Source organism: Pseudozyma flocculosa (assembly GCF_000417875.1).
Source record: "Pseudozyma flocculosa PF-1 unplaced genomic scaffold scaffold00011, whole genome shotgun sequence".
In the NCBI taxonomy this organism is placed as follows: Eukaryota; Fungi; Basidiomycota; class Ustilaginomycetes; order Ustilaginales; family Ustilaginaceae; genus Pseudozyma; species Pseudozyma flocculosa.
This window is the reverse complement of record NW_006920879.1, coordinates 185,961-199,948: the sequence shown is the minus strand read 5'-3', so window position 1 is coordinate 199,948 and position 13,988 is coordinate 185,961. Positions and strand designations below refer to the sequence as shown.

Below are 13,988 nucleotides of genomic sequence, written 5' to 3'. Positions count from 1 at the left end.
GCCAGGCTTCTTCTCCACCTTTGCTGCCGTCGAAGCTCAGGAAGGCCCGACGCCCCGAAGACTCGGGATTCGGGCACGGGTGCATGCGGCTGGTGCAGCTGCAGCGCGCTCTGTCCAAAAATTTCTTCGGGGCAGGCAGGCAGGGCAGGCCCACTCCCCGCCCTTCTCCACCTCGCCGGAAGCCAGCCGGCGTGTGCCTATCTTCGGATGGCCCGCTCGCCATCATCCCGTCCACCCACCTCGTCCCTCTCTAGCCACAGGCTGACAGAGAGCCAGCCCCAAAGAGAGACAGCATGCCGACTGCCACAGCACCTTCTTCCAGCTCGGCGCCGGCGACAGCACCGGCACCAGCACCGGCCGACCCCGCCAACGCCTCGACCTCGACCAAGCGGAAGCGCACCCGCACAAGGCGAGGCAAGAACAAGACTCGCACAGCAGATGCCGACGACAACAGCGACGATAACGACGACGACGATCAGGAGGCAAAAGAATCAGCAGATCCGAAGCAGAGCACCACCGTCGCCGCCACTGAGCCAGCGCCTGTGCCCACGCCGCGGGACAAGGCGGCAACACCTGCAAAGGCGGCAGCGGACGTCGACGATGCCAAGGACAGCGGCGATGAGGACGAAGGCGAAGGAGACGACGGCAAGAGGAAACGGAAGCGCAAGAGGGCCAGGGCCAACAAGAAGGGATCCAACAAGGACGAGAACCTCGTCAAGGCTGTAGAGGCGCAGGGCAACGTGGGCCCCGACCCCGAGCTCGACCTGAGGCTGAGCGAGCACGCCAAGAAGGGTGAGTCGGCTTCGAGCTTGGTGCGACGCAGTGACCCCTCTTCGTACGTGTTGCTGACGCTCCCTCTTGACGTTCCTCCTCCCGCCCATCGCCAGCCATCGAGTACGCCAGGGTGTATAGCAGCGACCGGGCCAGCTGGAAGTTCAACAAAGCCAAGCAGAACTGGCTGCTCCGAAACGCCCTGGCATGCCCGCCAGCCGACTACGATCCAGAGCTAGCCACCCGCAAGCCAGCCGCACAGGGCGACAAGCCAAGCGAAGAGGCGCCGACTGCCGCTCAAGGTGCACAAGACGGGCAAGGGGACGCAGCGGCCGCCGACAAGGAGAAGCCAGAGGAGGACGAGGGCGAGAACTTCATCCCTGAGGTCTTTGTTCCCGTGGTCACGGCCTATTTGAAGAGCGTCATGGGCGCCGCCAAGCAGGTGAGTCGGCGGTCCGACCGTGCTCTAGCTAGATTGAGCGATGCAGCGCAAGAGCGAGCGCTGACCTTCTCTTGTTGTGTGCCCGTCCACGATGCCCTTGTTAGCGGCTCGTCGAGACGCTCAAGGAGGCGCTCAACGCACCAGTCCCGGAGACTGCTGCCGCCGAGACAGTCTCTGATGTCGATGCCGCTGCATCCGCCCCTGCTGCCGCAGACAAGTCGACGGGCAAGTCGGTCTCGTTTGGTGCCATGGCCATGGAGGCCGAAAAGACGGCCGATGCTGCTGCTGCTGCCACCAATGGCGAAGGCGAGGCCAGCCCTGCGATCGATGCAAGGACGCTGGAGCTCAGGCGGCAGAGGGCCAAGCGGATCCTGGCCGGCATGGGCGAGCTGCCGTGACCATCACGGCGGACGCCTCGGCCACTCTGCTAGAGGGGCCCTCTCTAGCTGCTACCTGTAGACTGCTCTGCAATACAGCTTGTGTGACCGCGATTCTAGCCTGGCCTACCTCTCTTGCGCCACAGCTAGTACAGTGTGCTTCGACCTATGCTCGAATCGCTCGGGATTGGCGAAGCTCAGCGCCCCCTGGGCTTCGACCCACCCACCTCGAAATCTAGGCTCGCCGAGGGTCAACGTGCGTGCGTTTTTGGCCACCAGGTAGGCTCTGGCTCACCATGGTGGGGTGCCCATGCTCGCCCCAGCTGGGCGCAAGTTCGCGATTAGGCCGGATTCTGGAGCTCGGCGCCCGGCACAGTTCCGCAGCCCTCTGAGCAGGCGCTCCGTGTCGAGTCGAGGGCGAAGCAAGCAAGGTGCGTCCAGCAGAGCATGAGACACCCCACTGCGGTGTGGCATGAGCCCGGCCCAGCCTCCGGCGGTGCCGCCGGTAGGTGCTCTTCCGCCGGCGCAGATAGAAGGCCATGGGATGGCCCTCCAATTCGTATAAGAGGGAGGCTACGAGGTCCATCCTCTGCCCCCATCTCAACCGCTCGATCCATTCTCGACATCGCACCCTTCCTCTGCACTCCAGGCTCGCCTTTCCCCTAAGGCTCACGGGTGAGTATGTCGGTGGGTGCTCCTTGCGTAGCGGCCCCTGTCGTCTGGCATGCGAGCGACTTCGGGCTGACCCTGACGCGGACCCTTGCCGAACCCGCCACCCGCGCAGCTCCCACGCACGTTCTGCAACAAACAAGCTCTCGCGAGCCAGCCGGCCTTACCTGGACATACCGCGCAGCCGAGACTATGAAGCTTTTGAGCGCTGCGTTCCTCTTCGCGGCGGCCCTTCTCTTCGTCGCTGGCCCCGTCGACGCTCAACCCGTCGGCGAGGCCGTTGCTGTCGGGGCTGGATCCGCGGGGCGCGACGGTCTGCTTCCGCCCCGCGCCGCTCATTTCGGCAGCGCCGATATCCGGGCCAGGCAGCAGGACGGCCTTGGGAAGCGCTACCACCCTTTCCACCGCCCGACGGACCTCGATCCATCAAACCAGACAGATGACGACAACGGCGTTGATCGGGGTGGTGTCTGCAATGGGGCGATGAAGTGCAAGGTTCAGTTCCGGTGCTGCCGTCCAGCGGACTGGAACTTCCAGGACATGAGCGTGAAGGGGTAAGAGTCAGCCCGCGACGCCGTACGTCGACGGGAGCTCCGCCACCCACCGTCAGGATAATGGTCTGACCTGGTTTCGCCCTCCCCTGCCTGCTTCGGATCCCGCAGCGAATGTAACGACGTCTGCATTCTCTGATCTCCTCTTCTGTTCAGAGTCTCTCCAGCTGGATCTCTAAATGATCAGATGCGTGTTCCATCACCAGCCAGGTGCCAGCGATGCTCTCTGACGGTGATCAGCAACACGCTGGAGACCCACAGAAGTAGGGCGTGGGCATCTTCAGCGTGGATTGACCGCCAATCAAAGGGTCAATCAAGGCGTCCCTCAACGGCGCTCAGCTCTTCACGCTTCGTCGGAGAGCCCGGAACGCGTGGTATCGCGGGCAGCCGAGTCCGAGACTCTTTCGTCTTCTCAGGCGAGGTCAAGTCGGCAGCACATCGATGAAGCTTCGTTACAACATGTCGCAAACTCTTCCTTTGGTTGCTTGCCCACCTCGTTGCCGCCCGCGAACCGACCCCCTCGGAATGGCGAGCGCCTGCTGCCCTTCAGCCTATGAGGCGGCCTTGATCAAGGCCTTCGAGGACGACGCTGGGCTGCTCTCCTCACATCCTCGAGCCGGAACACAGGGCAGAGGTAAGCACCTGCGCGGCGGAAAGCAGCACAGCCCCCTGACTGGATGGCGCTCACCAAGAAGGCGATCGAGTGGCGAGCGTCTGCGCATCCGACGACCTCATTTATAAAGCGGCCCGACCATCCGCCCCGAGATGGACGCGGTCCACCTCACCGCAATTCCCGTCACCAGCAACGTAACGGCCGCTCTCCCCCCCCCCGCCTGCGCCCAGGTCTAGCCTGCCTGCCCTTCAGCATCGCGTCAACCGATCAGGCTCAAGCTACGGCCCTAATGGCGGCGCACATGCAGCAGAAGAGCGCAGCAACCGCTCCGGCGCCCGACGGCCTCGGCAGGCCGCCTTCTTACAGCACCTCCCAGGCGCGAGACCGCTTCATCGTCACCAACCCGGACTTTGACTCGATTGCAGAGCAGGAAGGTGGAGACAGAGGCGCTCGGGCCCACAGTCCAGACAGGTCGGATCAAGCGCCAAAAGGCGTGCAGATGCTCGCGAACGGTACCGCTGAGAGCCCGAAACCAGCAGAAGAGACGGCGCAGCCGCGTGGGCAGGGTGGCGATCGCCTGGAATCTCCGCCCTTGACGCTGCGAGGCTCCAGCCCTTCAGACCGTACCGACAGCTCTCTGCTTCAGCTTCTGACGGAGAAAAGCACCACTGGCGAGGCCAGCTCCGCCGCCCCCTCTGCCGCCCTTGTTCCCTGCCTCTTCGGCTTCCCTATGCCCCTTGGCTCACGCGTCATGGAGCTCTCCGACAATCTCCCTGCCAGCGTCGAGTCTGTCCGCAACCAAGACTCTACAGCCATGTCTGCAGAGCCGTCCGACTCTTCCGGCAACGTACCGACCTCCATCCAGCCCACCGTCCAGCCCGACTCGATTGATTCAGGTCGCGACCAGGTCGATGCCACTGTCACGCCCCTCGCCGCTCTGAACGCGTGGCGACTGTCCATCCGAGAGACCGCCGACTTTGCGCACGCGGCGGCCGAGCGCATCTCGTCCGTCAAGAAGGACCTCGCGCAGCAGCCGGCGGCCAGCTCTTCTACGGAACAGGCCCCTGCGACGAACGGTCAGGCGCTGCACATAAACGCCCATGCCGAACCCAACAACGGAGATGGCGAGGTCCGTCGCCAGGCGCCTGCTTCGAAGGACGGCCAAGCCGCGCAGGACGCAACGCCTGCCGTGAGCCAGATCTTCGACGCTGTCACTGCAGCACGCCAGCCAGTAGCCACGCCTTCCCCTGAGTCGGACGCGCTGGCCAGCAGCCGCGAGACCATCGAGGGTTTGATCGGCGAGTACTTTGCTCCTCAGAACCTGACAGATGCCGATGTCCCGCCTTTGATCGTCGAGCCTCGCTCGCCGACATCCCCTACTCCGGCCGAGCGAGGAGCGGCGCCGGACGGATCTTCAGACATGAGGAGGCGTGGTACCTTTGGTCAGCTCGACGGCATCCCTGTCGCGCGCGCTGGTGCAGAGCAGCATGCCAGCAACGGATCGCGCGTTGACAAAACGAAGTCAGCTGGCCCGCTCTCGACCAGCCCGACGCAGGCGGTGGGGGGAAACGGCGCCATCTTTAATCGCCACCTCAGCCCTTCTTCACTCAGCAGCGCTCATTCGGCGTCGCCCACGGGCGATCGAGGCCAGAGCCCGGATCAGAAGCGCCGCCTCCCCTCGTCCACCGCCGTCAGCCCCTTCAGCATGTCGATGCACAGCAGTACTTCGGACGAGACCGAATTCCTCTCCGACGACCTCTTCCGCGATCCCTCGTCTGTGCACGAGGACCAGGCATACGTCCTTGCATCGGACAAGGCGCTAGGTGGGCCACTCCTTCAACCGTCGTGCCCACGTTCAGGGCGCGCCAACTGACAACTTGTTGCGACTTCGACGTCTGCTGCAGAGGTGCCCGCCAAAGTCGTCAAGCAGCTCCTCCGAGCCACCGTCGGCAACACGCAAGCTTCCGTGAAGAGCACTGCCGATAATGAGCCGCTTCGGATGCTGCATCGCGAGCTGGCCAAGGTGAGCCTGGCCACTGTGACAGCGCGAGCAGCTTCGTCATCGGTGTGTCCTCACTGACGCTGCTTTTGGTTGGCCCCATAGTTGAGGATCTCGACCCTGCTGAACGTCATCGATAAAAGCACCTCCGAAGTGGTCGTCGACCTCATCGGCTCGCAGATCCTCGCCTACCTGTACTTCATCGAAGATTGTGAGCGTCGCCCGTCGTGCTGACCTACCGATTTCGAGCAGAATCAGGGGCTGACGTCGAACATGAGCCGATCACCTCCCCGCGCTTCCACAGCCAAGCTGCTGGCATGGACCACGAAGACCGTCTACCAGCGCCAGAACGCTCCTGCCAAGCAGTGGGCTCAGCTCTGCAACACCCTGAAGGAGTTCCAGCCGCTCAAGCCTCCTCAGTCGAACGTGAGTCCGATTCCGCGCCCTGCTCCGTCGGCGAAGTGCAGGCCTGGTTGACGATGTAGCCTTCTGTGTCCTCTGCAGTTCTCGACGTACCTCGCCGCTCCGACGAGGATCGCCATCCTCCGCCATCTGGGGTTCCCGGACCACGTCCCTGTCGCCAGTTCCAGCACGAGCGCCTCTTCCGATCCCGCCCCCAACACGCCTCCGGCCTCTCCCTGGCACAAGCCTCTGCACATCTTCAGCCGCAAGCCGCACGGCGAGCATCATCAGAGCAGGGACAGCTTCGTCCCACCCCGACTCCCCGGCCACTATCAGCTTCATGACGAGGCCCAAAGCTTCGCCGAGCCTTCAGCGCCGCAGGAAGAGGGCGCTATCTCGGGCATGGGCGCCCAGGAGGCAGCCGACTTCATCGCCGCCCACCTCAAGCGTCGCGCGGTGGACTGCCTCTCGCTCGACGTGCTCATCGCCATCAGCAACCTCTGCGTCCACCGCGTCTTTGCGCCCGTCCTGCTGCGCAGGCTGCTGGCTTTCTTCGCCCTCGGCGACACCGAGAACGGCTTTGTTCCCGTCGAGGCAGAGGTCAAGCTGCTCCGCGACTATCGAGAGTTCTACGTGAGTGCTGCACGCCCTCGAGCCGGAAGGAGTCATGTTCCGTGGCTGATCGTGAGCACCACTCCTGCTCGACCACCTTACCCTTCAGCTCCGTCCCCAGTCCGCCCTGCTACGCGCTCGTATCAAGGAGTTCAACGTCGAGCTCGAGGTTGAGGCCATGCTGCGCACCTTTGAAGCCGCCAGCGACAAGGGCGCGCGCCCCTCGTCCGCCGAATCCAACCCCCAGCAGGCTCTGGCAGCCAGCGAGGCCAAAGAACGACCTGCGATGACGGCGGGCACCACTGAGCCCTCGCACGACGAGTGGGGTAGCGAGAGGCAGGAGACCACCGCTCAAGGCACCGCGATGCTGTCGTCGTCGTCGTCTGCCACCACGCCGCTGTGGCCGCATGGCGGTGTTGACCAGGCGCCCCCCGCGTCGAGGCCCGGCGACGAGAAGCAAGCGCCCTACATCAGCAGGAACGAGACGATCTCGGTGTCGGGCGGCCTGGGCAAGAGGCTCCTGAGCCGCATGGGCCACGCCCGCTCGCGCAGCACCAGCACCGGCACGGGCACCACCAAGACCATTTCTTCGGGCACCTTCAGGAGGAAGAAGAAGCACGCGGCCGACCCGTTCGATGGCGCGCACATCGACGCGTCGTCGTCGTCGACCACCAGCGGAGCCGACAAGTCCAAGCACCGCCTGCGCCGCAAGCCCACGTCCATCGACTCGCTCGAGGAGCCCAGGCACCAGGAGCCCGTCCCGCCCCTTCCCAGCGCCGGCGCCAGCAAGACGAGCGTCGCTTCCTCGGTCAACATGGTGGCAGCCATCGATGAGCTCGTCAAGATCCGCCAGCAGGCCGTCTCGGCCCGGGCCGCCTGAGCTCCGAACGTCCAAGCAGCAATGCAAGAGCCTCCCAGCGCCGCCGCCTTGAGAAAAGGGGACAAAGCGGCGCACCAAAAGCAGCGAGCGGCGACAGGCCGCGACGCCCGCATTCCTACAGCATGTACCGGCAGCGCCCCAGTGATCCCGGCAAACGAGCCGCGAATAAAGTTTTGAAATGGGATGCCCGCTGTATTGCTTGTGCTGCAGTTCTCGCGTGAGCGGGAGATAAACCGCTGCTACTGCTTCGACTGCTGTTCGGTGAGAACCCTTCTTACGATCCGCTCGACCATGCCCTCGAGCGCCTGTGTGGAGGCCGGACCCGCAGCCTCGCCCACGACCTGACGACCGGCATCGACGGACCCGGATGCCCCCGAAGTGGCGCCCGCTGAAGACGGCGAAGCCTCCTCGCTGTCGCGCTCGAGGGATCCCATGACGGCGCGGTAGACGTACTTGCCGACCATGTCGAGCTCGACGTTGACGGTGTCGCCTGGCTTCTTTCTGCTGAGGCCGATGACCTCCTGAGTGTGCTTGATGAGCATGACGGAGAACTCGACGACGTCCTTCTTGTCTTCCGTGGATGCCGCATCCTCTCTGAATTCTCCTGCGGTCGAGTTGGAGGGGAGGAGGCCGCCGGTGGGTGGGGATACCTCGATGAGGGTGAGGGACGCGCCGTCGAGGGTCACGTAGCCCTTTGGGATGAGGTAGGGCGAGAGGGACGAGGGGGCGGGAAGCATGTCGGGTTCATTCTTGAGGCGGAGGGTGAGCGTGAGCGCGTTGCCGGTGGGAACGACGCTGCGGATGACGGCGGTGGTGTCGACGTGGCCCTGGACAAAGTGGCCGCCGAAGCGGGTGTGGGCGTCCATGGCGCGCTCGCAGTTGACCTTGTCGCCCTTGTGCAGCGTGCCGAGGTTGGTCTTTTTGAGCGTCTCTGGGGCCACGCCGATCTTGAAGTAGCCGCCGTGCTGCTCGACGTCAAACTCGGTGACGGTCAGGCAGGTGCCGTTGACGGCGATGCTGTCGCCAATGTGGCAGTCTTTGAGGATCGAGGCGCACTCGCTGATGGTGATCGAGAAGCCGCCCCCACCCGACTGGGTCGTATCCAGCGCCTCGATGGAGAGGATGGGAGCGAGAAGCTCGACTGTCGTCGTCGTCGTCGTCGTCGTCGTCGTCGTCGTGTCGTGGGGAGGAGCAAAGAAAGGGGGAAAGGGGGAGAATGTCAGAGACGGTGTCGCAGTGGCAGCTGAACCGTTGCTTGCCTGCCTCCAAAACTCACCGATTCCGGTGAACATGTTGCGGTCGGCGGTGTGTGTGACAGTTCCGTATGTGGTATGGTAGGAGGGTGGCGGTGGTGGTGTTGGTGGTGGTGGTGAGACGTAAATGTGAGCAAACGAGCGAGGTGGTCGGGCAGCGAGGCGGCAGGATCAAGTCAGCAAGCGCCTTGGCCCGCCCACTCGAGGACGCCTGGGGGTGGGCCTTTGCCGGCTGGCTGCCCTACCGTATCCCCGGCGGGCGGACGCTGAGAAGCTTCCGTCAATTTCCGATTTCCGAGCAGCGAACCGAGCTGCTCCACTTTTCCAGCCCAAGGGAAAAGGGCCGTGGCTCGTGCGACAGACACAGCGCACGCCGCGGTGACTCGGGGGGACCTGCAGCCTCGCAGCCTCGCAGACGGGCAAGAAGTCGGGCAGCGGCCAACTAGCAGCAGGCCGGAAGAAAGTCGCCTCACCCGCCAGGCCCAACCTACCCGTCCTTGGCTCCAACCCACCAGCATCGTCACCTCGTGAATACCCCACCACATCTCTCTCTTCGCACACAGCCTATCGCCACCACCGCCACCATGTCCACATCGCAGGGAATCAACGTTGCCATCATCGGCGTCGGTCTGGTGGGCACCTCGGTCATTTCGCAGCTCACCACCATCCCCAACCTCGCCTCGCGGCTCCACATTGTCGCCCTGCAGAACAGCAAAAAGACGCTGCTCAGCACCCCAGCCTCGCCCCTCTCGCTCGCGCCCCCGGCCGACTGGAAGAAGCTCCTCTCCAACAGCCCCACGTCGGCCCTCGCCCTGCCGGACCTCGTCGTCGAGCTGCAGAAGATCACAAACGACTCGGGACGCCACACGGCCGTCGTCGACAACACGTCCGACGAGACCGTCGCCCAGTTCTACCCCGAATTCCTCAAGGCCGGCCTCAGCGTCGTCACCCCCAACAAAAAGGCCTTTAGCGGCTCCCTCGACCTCTACAACCAGATCAAGCAGCTCAAGTCCAACGAAAAGCCCGGCTCCACCGGGCCCCTCGTCTACCAGGAGAGCACCGTCGGTGCGGGCCTCCCCATCATCGGCACCCTCAACGACCTCATCTACACCGGCGACGAGATCACAAAGATCGAGGGCGTCTTCAGCGGCACTCTCAGCTACATCTTCAACGAATTCAGCACGCCCAAGGGCGGAGACGCCAAGTTCTCCCAGATCGTCAAGGTGGCCAAGGAGAACGGATACACTGTGAGTGCCGCTCGGGCCTGGAGAGCCTGCGCAGCTTCGATTCGGCAGGCTCACCATACCATGCCCTCCGCTTTTGTATCTGCCTGCCCCCTCTGACCGTCGGATCGACGACCATAGGAGCCGCATCCGGACGACGACCTCAACGGCTCGGACGTTGCCCGCAAGCTGGCCATCCTCTCTCGCCTGGTCCCCTCGCTCTCGACTTCGCTGGCCGAGGGCTACCTGTCGGTGCCCACCCACTCGCTCACGCCCGCTCCCCTGTCCGACGTCAAGTCGGGCGACGAGTACGTGCAGCGCCTGCCCGAGTTTGACGGAGACTACACGGCCCTCAACCAGGCGGCCGCCAACGAGGGCTGCGTGCTGCGCTACGTCGGCGTCATTGACGTCGAAAAGGGCGAAATCAAGGCGAGCCTGGAAAAGTACCCCTCGTCGCACCCCTTTGCCTCGTCCCTCAGCGGCTCCGACAACATTGTCGCCTTCCACACCAAGCGCTACAGCGCCAGGCCCCTCATTGTCCAGGGCGCCGGTGCGGGCGCCGACGTCACGGCCATGGGCGTCGTCGCGGACCTCGTCCGTGTCGCAGAGAGGAGGGGATGAAGGGCGGCGCGGAACGATGTTTCGTCGATGCAGTGGGGGATCCCTCAGCGATATGAGACGCAGGGTGGCGAGCCGGTGGGACAGACATGACTGGATGCGTGCAGGAGAAAGGGGGTCCGTCTAATCGAATGTAATCTTCTTGCCAGCCGGCTTGGTAGCGGCCGCCAGTTCCTTCTGACGCTGCTTTGCGATCCAGCTGGGATGCATCTCCTCTTTCTTGCTCGAGGCACCAGCGGACGCCGCCGGTGTCGATGCCGGCCTGGCGGGCGGCGGAGCCGATCGCTGCTGCGGTGGCGCAGCGTGGTCGCGAGTGACGGGAGCGCGCGATGGCGGGCCTGCCTGTCGATTCGGCGGCGGACGTTGCGTCGGCCTGACGCCGCCACCGCCACGGGTACGGCGGGTATCGATGCCGCTTTCGAGCTGGGGCGCGCTCTTTTCCTGCGACGGCAAGGCGCGGCGCGATGCGCCCCATCCCGCACCCTGCGTCCCCTTTCCATAGACCGGCCTCGTTGATCCCTCCCCACCTGCCCCTGCGGCGGCAGCGGCGGCCGAGGAGGGTCGACGTTCCGTTTTGCGCTTCTCCTTTTCCCGAATCTTGATGTGGTTGGCGTTGCGACCGTACTTTTTCTCATAGAGCCTGCGACGGCGCAAGGGTGAGGAGCATGTGAAAAATGGTGAATGCGGTCAGAAACATTGGGGAGGCCCTCGACATCGAAAGGCGTCGACAGGAACCCCGAATTTTGCCGGTGCTACTCACGCCTTGCGGGCACGCTGACCCATCCGGTTCTTTGACTCGCGCTTCTTCTTGCCGCTCTTGATCTCTGACAGGTCGCGATCGGCCAGGTCCGCCTCGGCGTCGCTCCAGTCGTCGTCGCTCCGTCCGCCGATGAAGCCCGTCGAGAGCGACGGCAGGAAGGTCGATGACGAAGGTCCCTTCTTTGTCTTGCTCTTCTTCTTGGACGGTGCCGAGTCCGAGTCCGAATCGTCCACGCTACCGTCTGAATCGGCGTCCGAGTCCGAACCTCCTTCCTCCTCGCTGCCGTCGTCGTCGGAGACGAGCTCGCCCTCGCTAGCCGCCTCTTCGTCGGAGCCGTACTCGGACTGCGAGATCGAGTTGGACCTCTGTCGCTTTCGCTTGCCGCCTCGCGCTGACTTGCCCTTCTTGTCGTGCTCCTCTTTTCTTCGTCTTCGTCCTCGTCGTCGTCGTCGTCGTCGTCACCAGCCTCGTCAGAGTCTGAGGCGAGCATGTCGTCCCACTGCGAAAGATCGCCCAATGCCGCAATCTTCTCCCTGCCGAGCCGCTCCAGCTCTTCTTCGTCGGCCGCGTCATCCTCGTCGTCCTCGTCGTCCTCGTCGTCTTCTTCTTCTTCGTCGTCATCGTCGTCGTTTTCGTCCTCGCTGCCGGACGCGTCGAGTTGCTCGGCGTCCTCGTCCAGCCGCTTGTCCTTGTCGCTGCCGTTGAGAGTCTTGGCGTCCTTTGTGGCTTGGAGCTTACTCTTGCTCTCCTCCTGCAGGCCCGCCAGGACTTTGAGCGCCTCGACGCGCTGCGATACTTCATCGGCGAGCTTCTTGGAGCTGACGAGCATGGCCATGACCTTTTCGTGCACCTTGTCGGCCGCAGCCTCGCCCTTCTTGGCCACCTGCTCGTCCTTGAGCAGCGGTTCGGCCTTGACGAGAGCGGCAAAGGGAAATTCGGCCTCGACCTCGTCCTCGGGGAGCCGTGCGGCGGGGCGCGGGAGAAGCTTGTTCTTGACCATCTTGGCGAGGAGCGCGCGCCGGGCCAGATCGTGGGTGTCGACCTGCTTTACCCCCTCAATCTCTTGTTCGAGCGCGGCCTTGTCCTGCGATGCTTTGCCCTTGGAGCTCCGCAGCTTCTTGACGAGCCTTTGCAGTTCGAACGCCTTGGCTGTCTTGGCCGCCGCCCTGATGGACTTGACGCCTTGATGCTGCGGACAACGGAAAGCATTGACGGCGCGGTCAGCGAGACTTTGCCCGGAGCAGCGATGTGACAGCTGGTCAGACGGCTGCCGATCAGAGCTCTCAACTCACCAGCTTGCTCTTGGCCTTGCTCTCGTCGAATGCGGGTTTCTGGGGTACCTGCTCCTCCTCCTCCTCTTCTTCGTCTTCGTCTTCCGTTGAATCGCTACCAGCTTCTTCGTCGATGTCATCGTTGTCTTCACCTTCAGCCCCTGACCGTGAGCCTGTGAGACTCCGTTCCTCTTCGTCATTGTCGTTGTCGTCGCCGTCGCTGCCCGCCGAGGAAGAGGTGGAGGCGTGGTCGCTCGAGGACGAAGGCGAGGTGCTGCCGTCCTGACCGGAAGCCGGCTGGGCAGGTGTGATGCCGGCCTCGTGAGGCTCAGAGGCCGCCGAAGCGGTATGTGTGAGTTTTTGCCGCTTGGGCATGTCGGATGGCTGGCTGGAGGGAAGACTTGATGGAAGGCTCGAAGAGGGAAGAGCAGGGAAGGCTGGAAGCTTTGGGCCAAGCGAAGGCCCCCATGCTGCCCTCTCGTGGAGGAAAAAAGTTGAGGGAACGGTTCGGGTTGCGGGAGTGGCGGCGAAGTGGAATGGGCTGATTACGTAAGCGGAGTGGCCCCCAGCGCGCAGACCGGAAGACCGGCCAAGAGGCCGGCAGCGGAAGCCGGTGGGGCGGGCCAAGACAAGCAGCCGGCAGACCCTTCCTTCGAATGCGGGGTAACGGCCCCAACCCACAGCCACGGCGGCGGCGGCGACAAAAGCGACGGCCCAGCACAGTAGCCGCTCCCAGTCCCCCTCTCGTCCTCACTCCCCTTGCCCCCTCATCCGAGCAACTCGCACTTGTGACCAGAACCGCGACCACCACCCCCACCGCCGCCTCCACCACCACCACTGCCATGTCGTCCTCCCCCTCGCTGCCAAAGGTGGGCTCCCACCTGGTCCTCAGCCTGCCCGCCCCGCACGTCTTCCAGATGACGCTCAACCGGCCGCAGCAGCTCAATGCCATGACCGACGAGCTCGAGGTCGACATCCGCCGCAGCTTTGACTTTTTCGAGCACGAGCCCTCGCTCTGGATCATGGTCCTCACGGGCAACGGCCGCGCCTTCTGCGCCGGACAGGACCTCAAGAACTGGCTCGACAAGAACAGGGGCAAGGTCGAGACCGTCCTGCACCCCTCGGGGCAGCCGATGCAGGCAGAGAGCGAGTACTCCAAGTCGCTCCAGAGGCTCCACCAGGGCGGCTTCGGTGCGCTCAGCACCAGGAGGAGCACCAAGCCCATCATCGCCGCCGTCGACGGAATCTGCATGGGCGGCGGAGCAGAGACCCTGGTCAACTGCGACATTGTCGTCGCAAGCCAAAGGTCCGTCTTTGCCTTTCCCGAGGTCAAGAGGGGCGTCGTCGCTGCCATGGGCGGCATCCCGCGCCTCTCGCAGCTCTGCGGACACGTGAGTCGTCCGGACCCTTTCCCTGTCCGCACCGACGCACCCGGCATTGACACCTGCGTCCCACGTCGCTGATCTCGTCATCGTTCCCCCCCCCCCNCCCNCNCNCNCNCGCGCCGCNCNCCNCNCCNCNCNCNCNCNCNCNCNCGCGCGCGCNCG

The 13,988-nt window shown here is 64.2% G+C and overlaps 6 protein-coding genes across 6 annotated transcripts in view; 4 read left to right on the top strand and 2 right to left on the bottom strand.

Moving 5' to 3' along the window:
* Positions 1-293: 293 nt before the first annotated feature.
* PFL1_03562 (uncharacterized protein) lies at positions 294-1,611 on the top strand (the record flags this gene model as incomplete). Its single annotated transcript, XM_007881082.1, has 3 exons — positions 294-792; positions 888-1,213; positions 1,318-1,611. 3 exons carry the CDS (start codon positions 294-296, stop codon positions 1,609-1,611), a joined length of 1,119 nt encoding a protein of 372 aa, XP_007879273.1.
* A 1,876-nt stretch (positions 1,612-3,487) lies between these two features.
* PFL1_03561 (uncharacterized protein) lies at positions 3,488-7,316 on the top strand (the record flags this gene model as incomplete). Its single annotated transcript, XM_007881081.1, has 6 exons — positions 3,488-5,246; positions 5,328-5,446; positions 5,528-5,633; positions 5,727-5,848; positions 5,927-6,457; positions 6,546-7,316. 6 exons carry the CDS (start codon positions 3,488-3,490, stop codon positions 7,314-7,316), a joined length of 3,408 nt encoding a protein of 1,135 aa, XP_007879272.1.
* A 239-nt stretch (positions 7,317-7,555) lies between these two features.
* On the bottom strand, positions 7,556-8,608 carry PFL1_03560 (uncharacterized protein; the record flags this gene model as incomplete). The annotated part of the gene is made up of 2 exons (XM_007881080.1): positions 7,556-8,457; positions 8,593-8,608. The coding sequence occupies 2 exons, from the start codon at positions 8,606-8,608 to the stop codon at positions 7,556-7,558; spliced, it is 918 nt and encodes a 305-aa protein (XP_007879271.1).
* A 545-nt stretch (positions 8,609-9,153) lies between these two features.
* PFL1_03559 (uncharacterized protein) lies at positions 9,154-10,413 on the top strand (the record flags this gene model as incomplete). Its single annotated transcript, XM_007881079.1, has 2 exons — positions 9,154-9,816; positions 9,934-10,413. The coding sequence occupies 2 exons, from the start codon at positions 9,154-9,156 to the stop codon at positions 10,411-10,413; spliced, it is 1,143 nt and encodes a 380-aa protein (XP_007879270.1).
* A 120-nt stretch (positions 10,414-10,533) lies between these two features.
* Positions 10,534-12,816, bottom strand: PFL1_03558 (uncharacterized protein; the record flags this gene model as incomplete). Its single annotated transcript, XM_007881078.1, has 4 exons — positions 10,534-11,050; positions 11,171-11,492; positions 11,534-12,359; positions 12,463-12,816. The coding sequence occupies 4 exons, from the start codon at positions 12,814-12,816 to the stop codon at positions 10,534-10,536; spliced, it is 2,019 nt and encodes a 672-aa protein (XP_007879269.1).
* A 467-nt stretch (positions 12,817-13,283) lies between these two features.
* PFL1_03557 (uncharacterized protein) overlaps positions 13,284-13,988 on the top strand; it is a gene marked incomplete at both ends in the record, with an annotated part of 1,364 nt that continues 659 nt past the window's right edge. The window contains one exon of the mRNA XM_007881077.1: positions 13,284-13,832. Coding sequence (XP_007879268.1) covers positions 13,284-13,832 — 549 coding nt within the window. The remainder of the gene's footprint in view (positions 13,833-13,988) is intronic.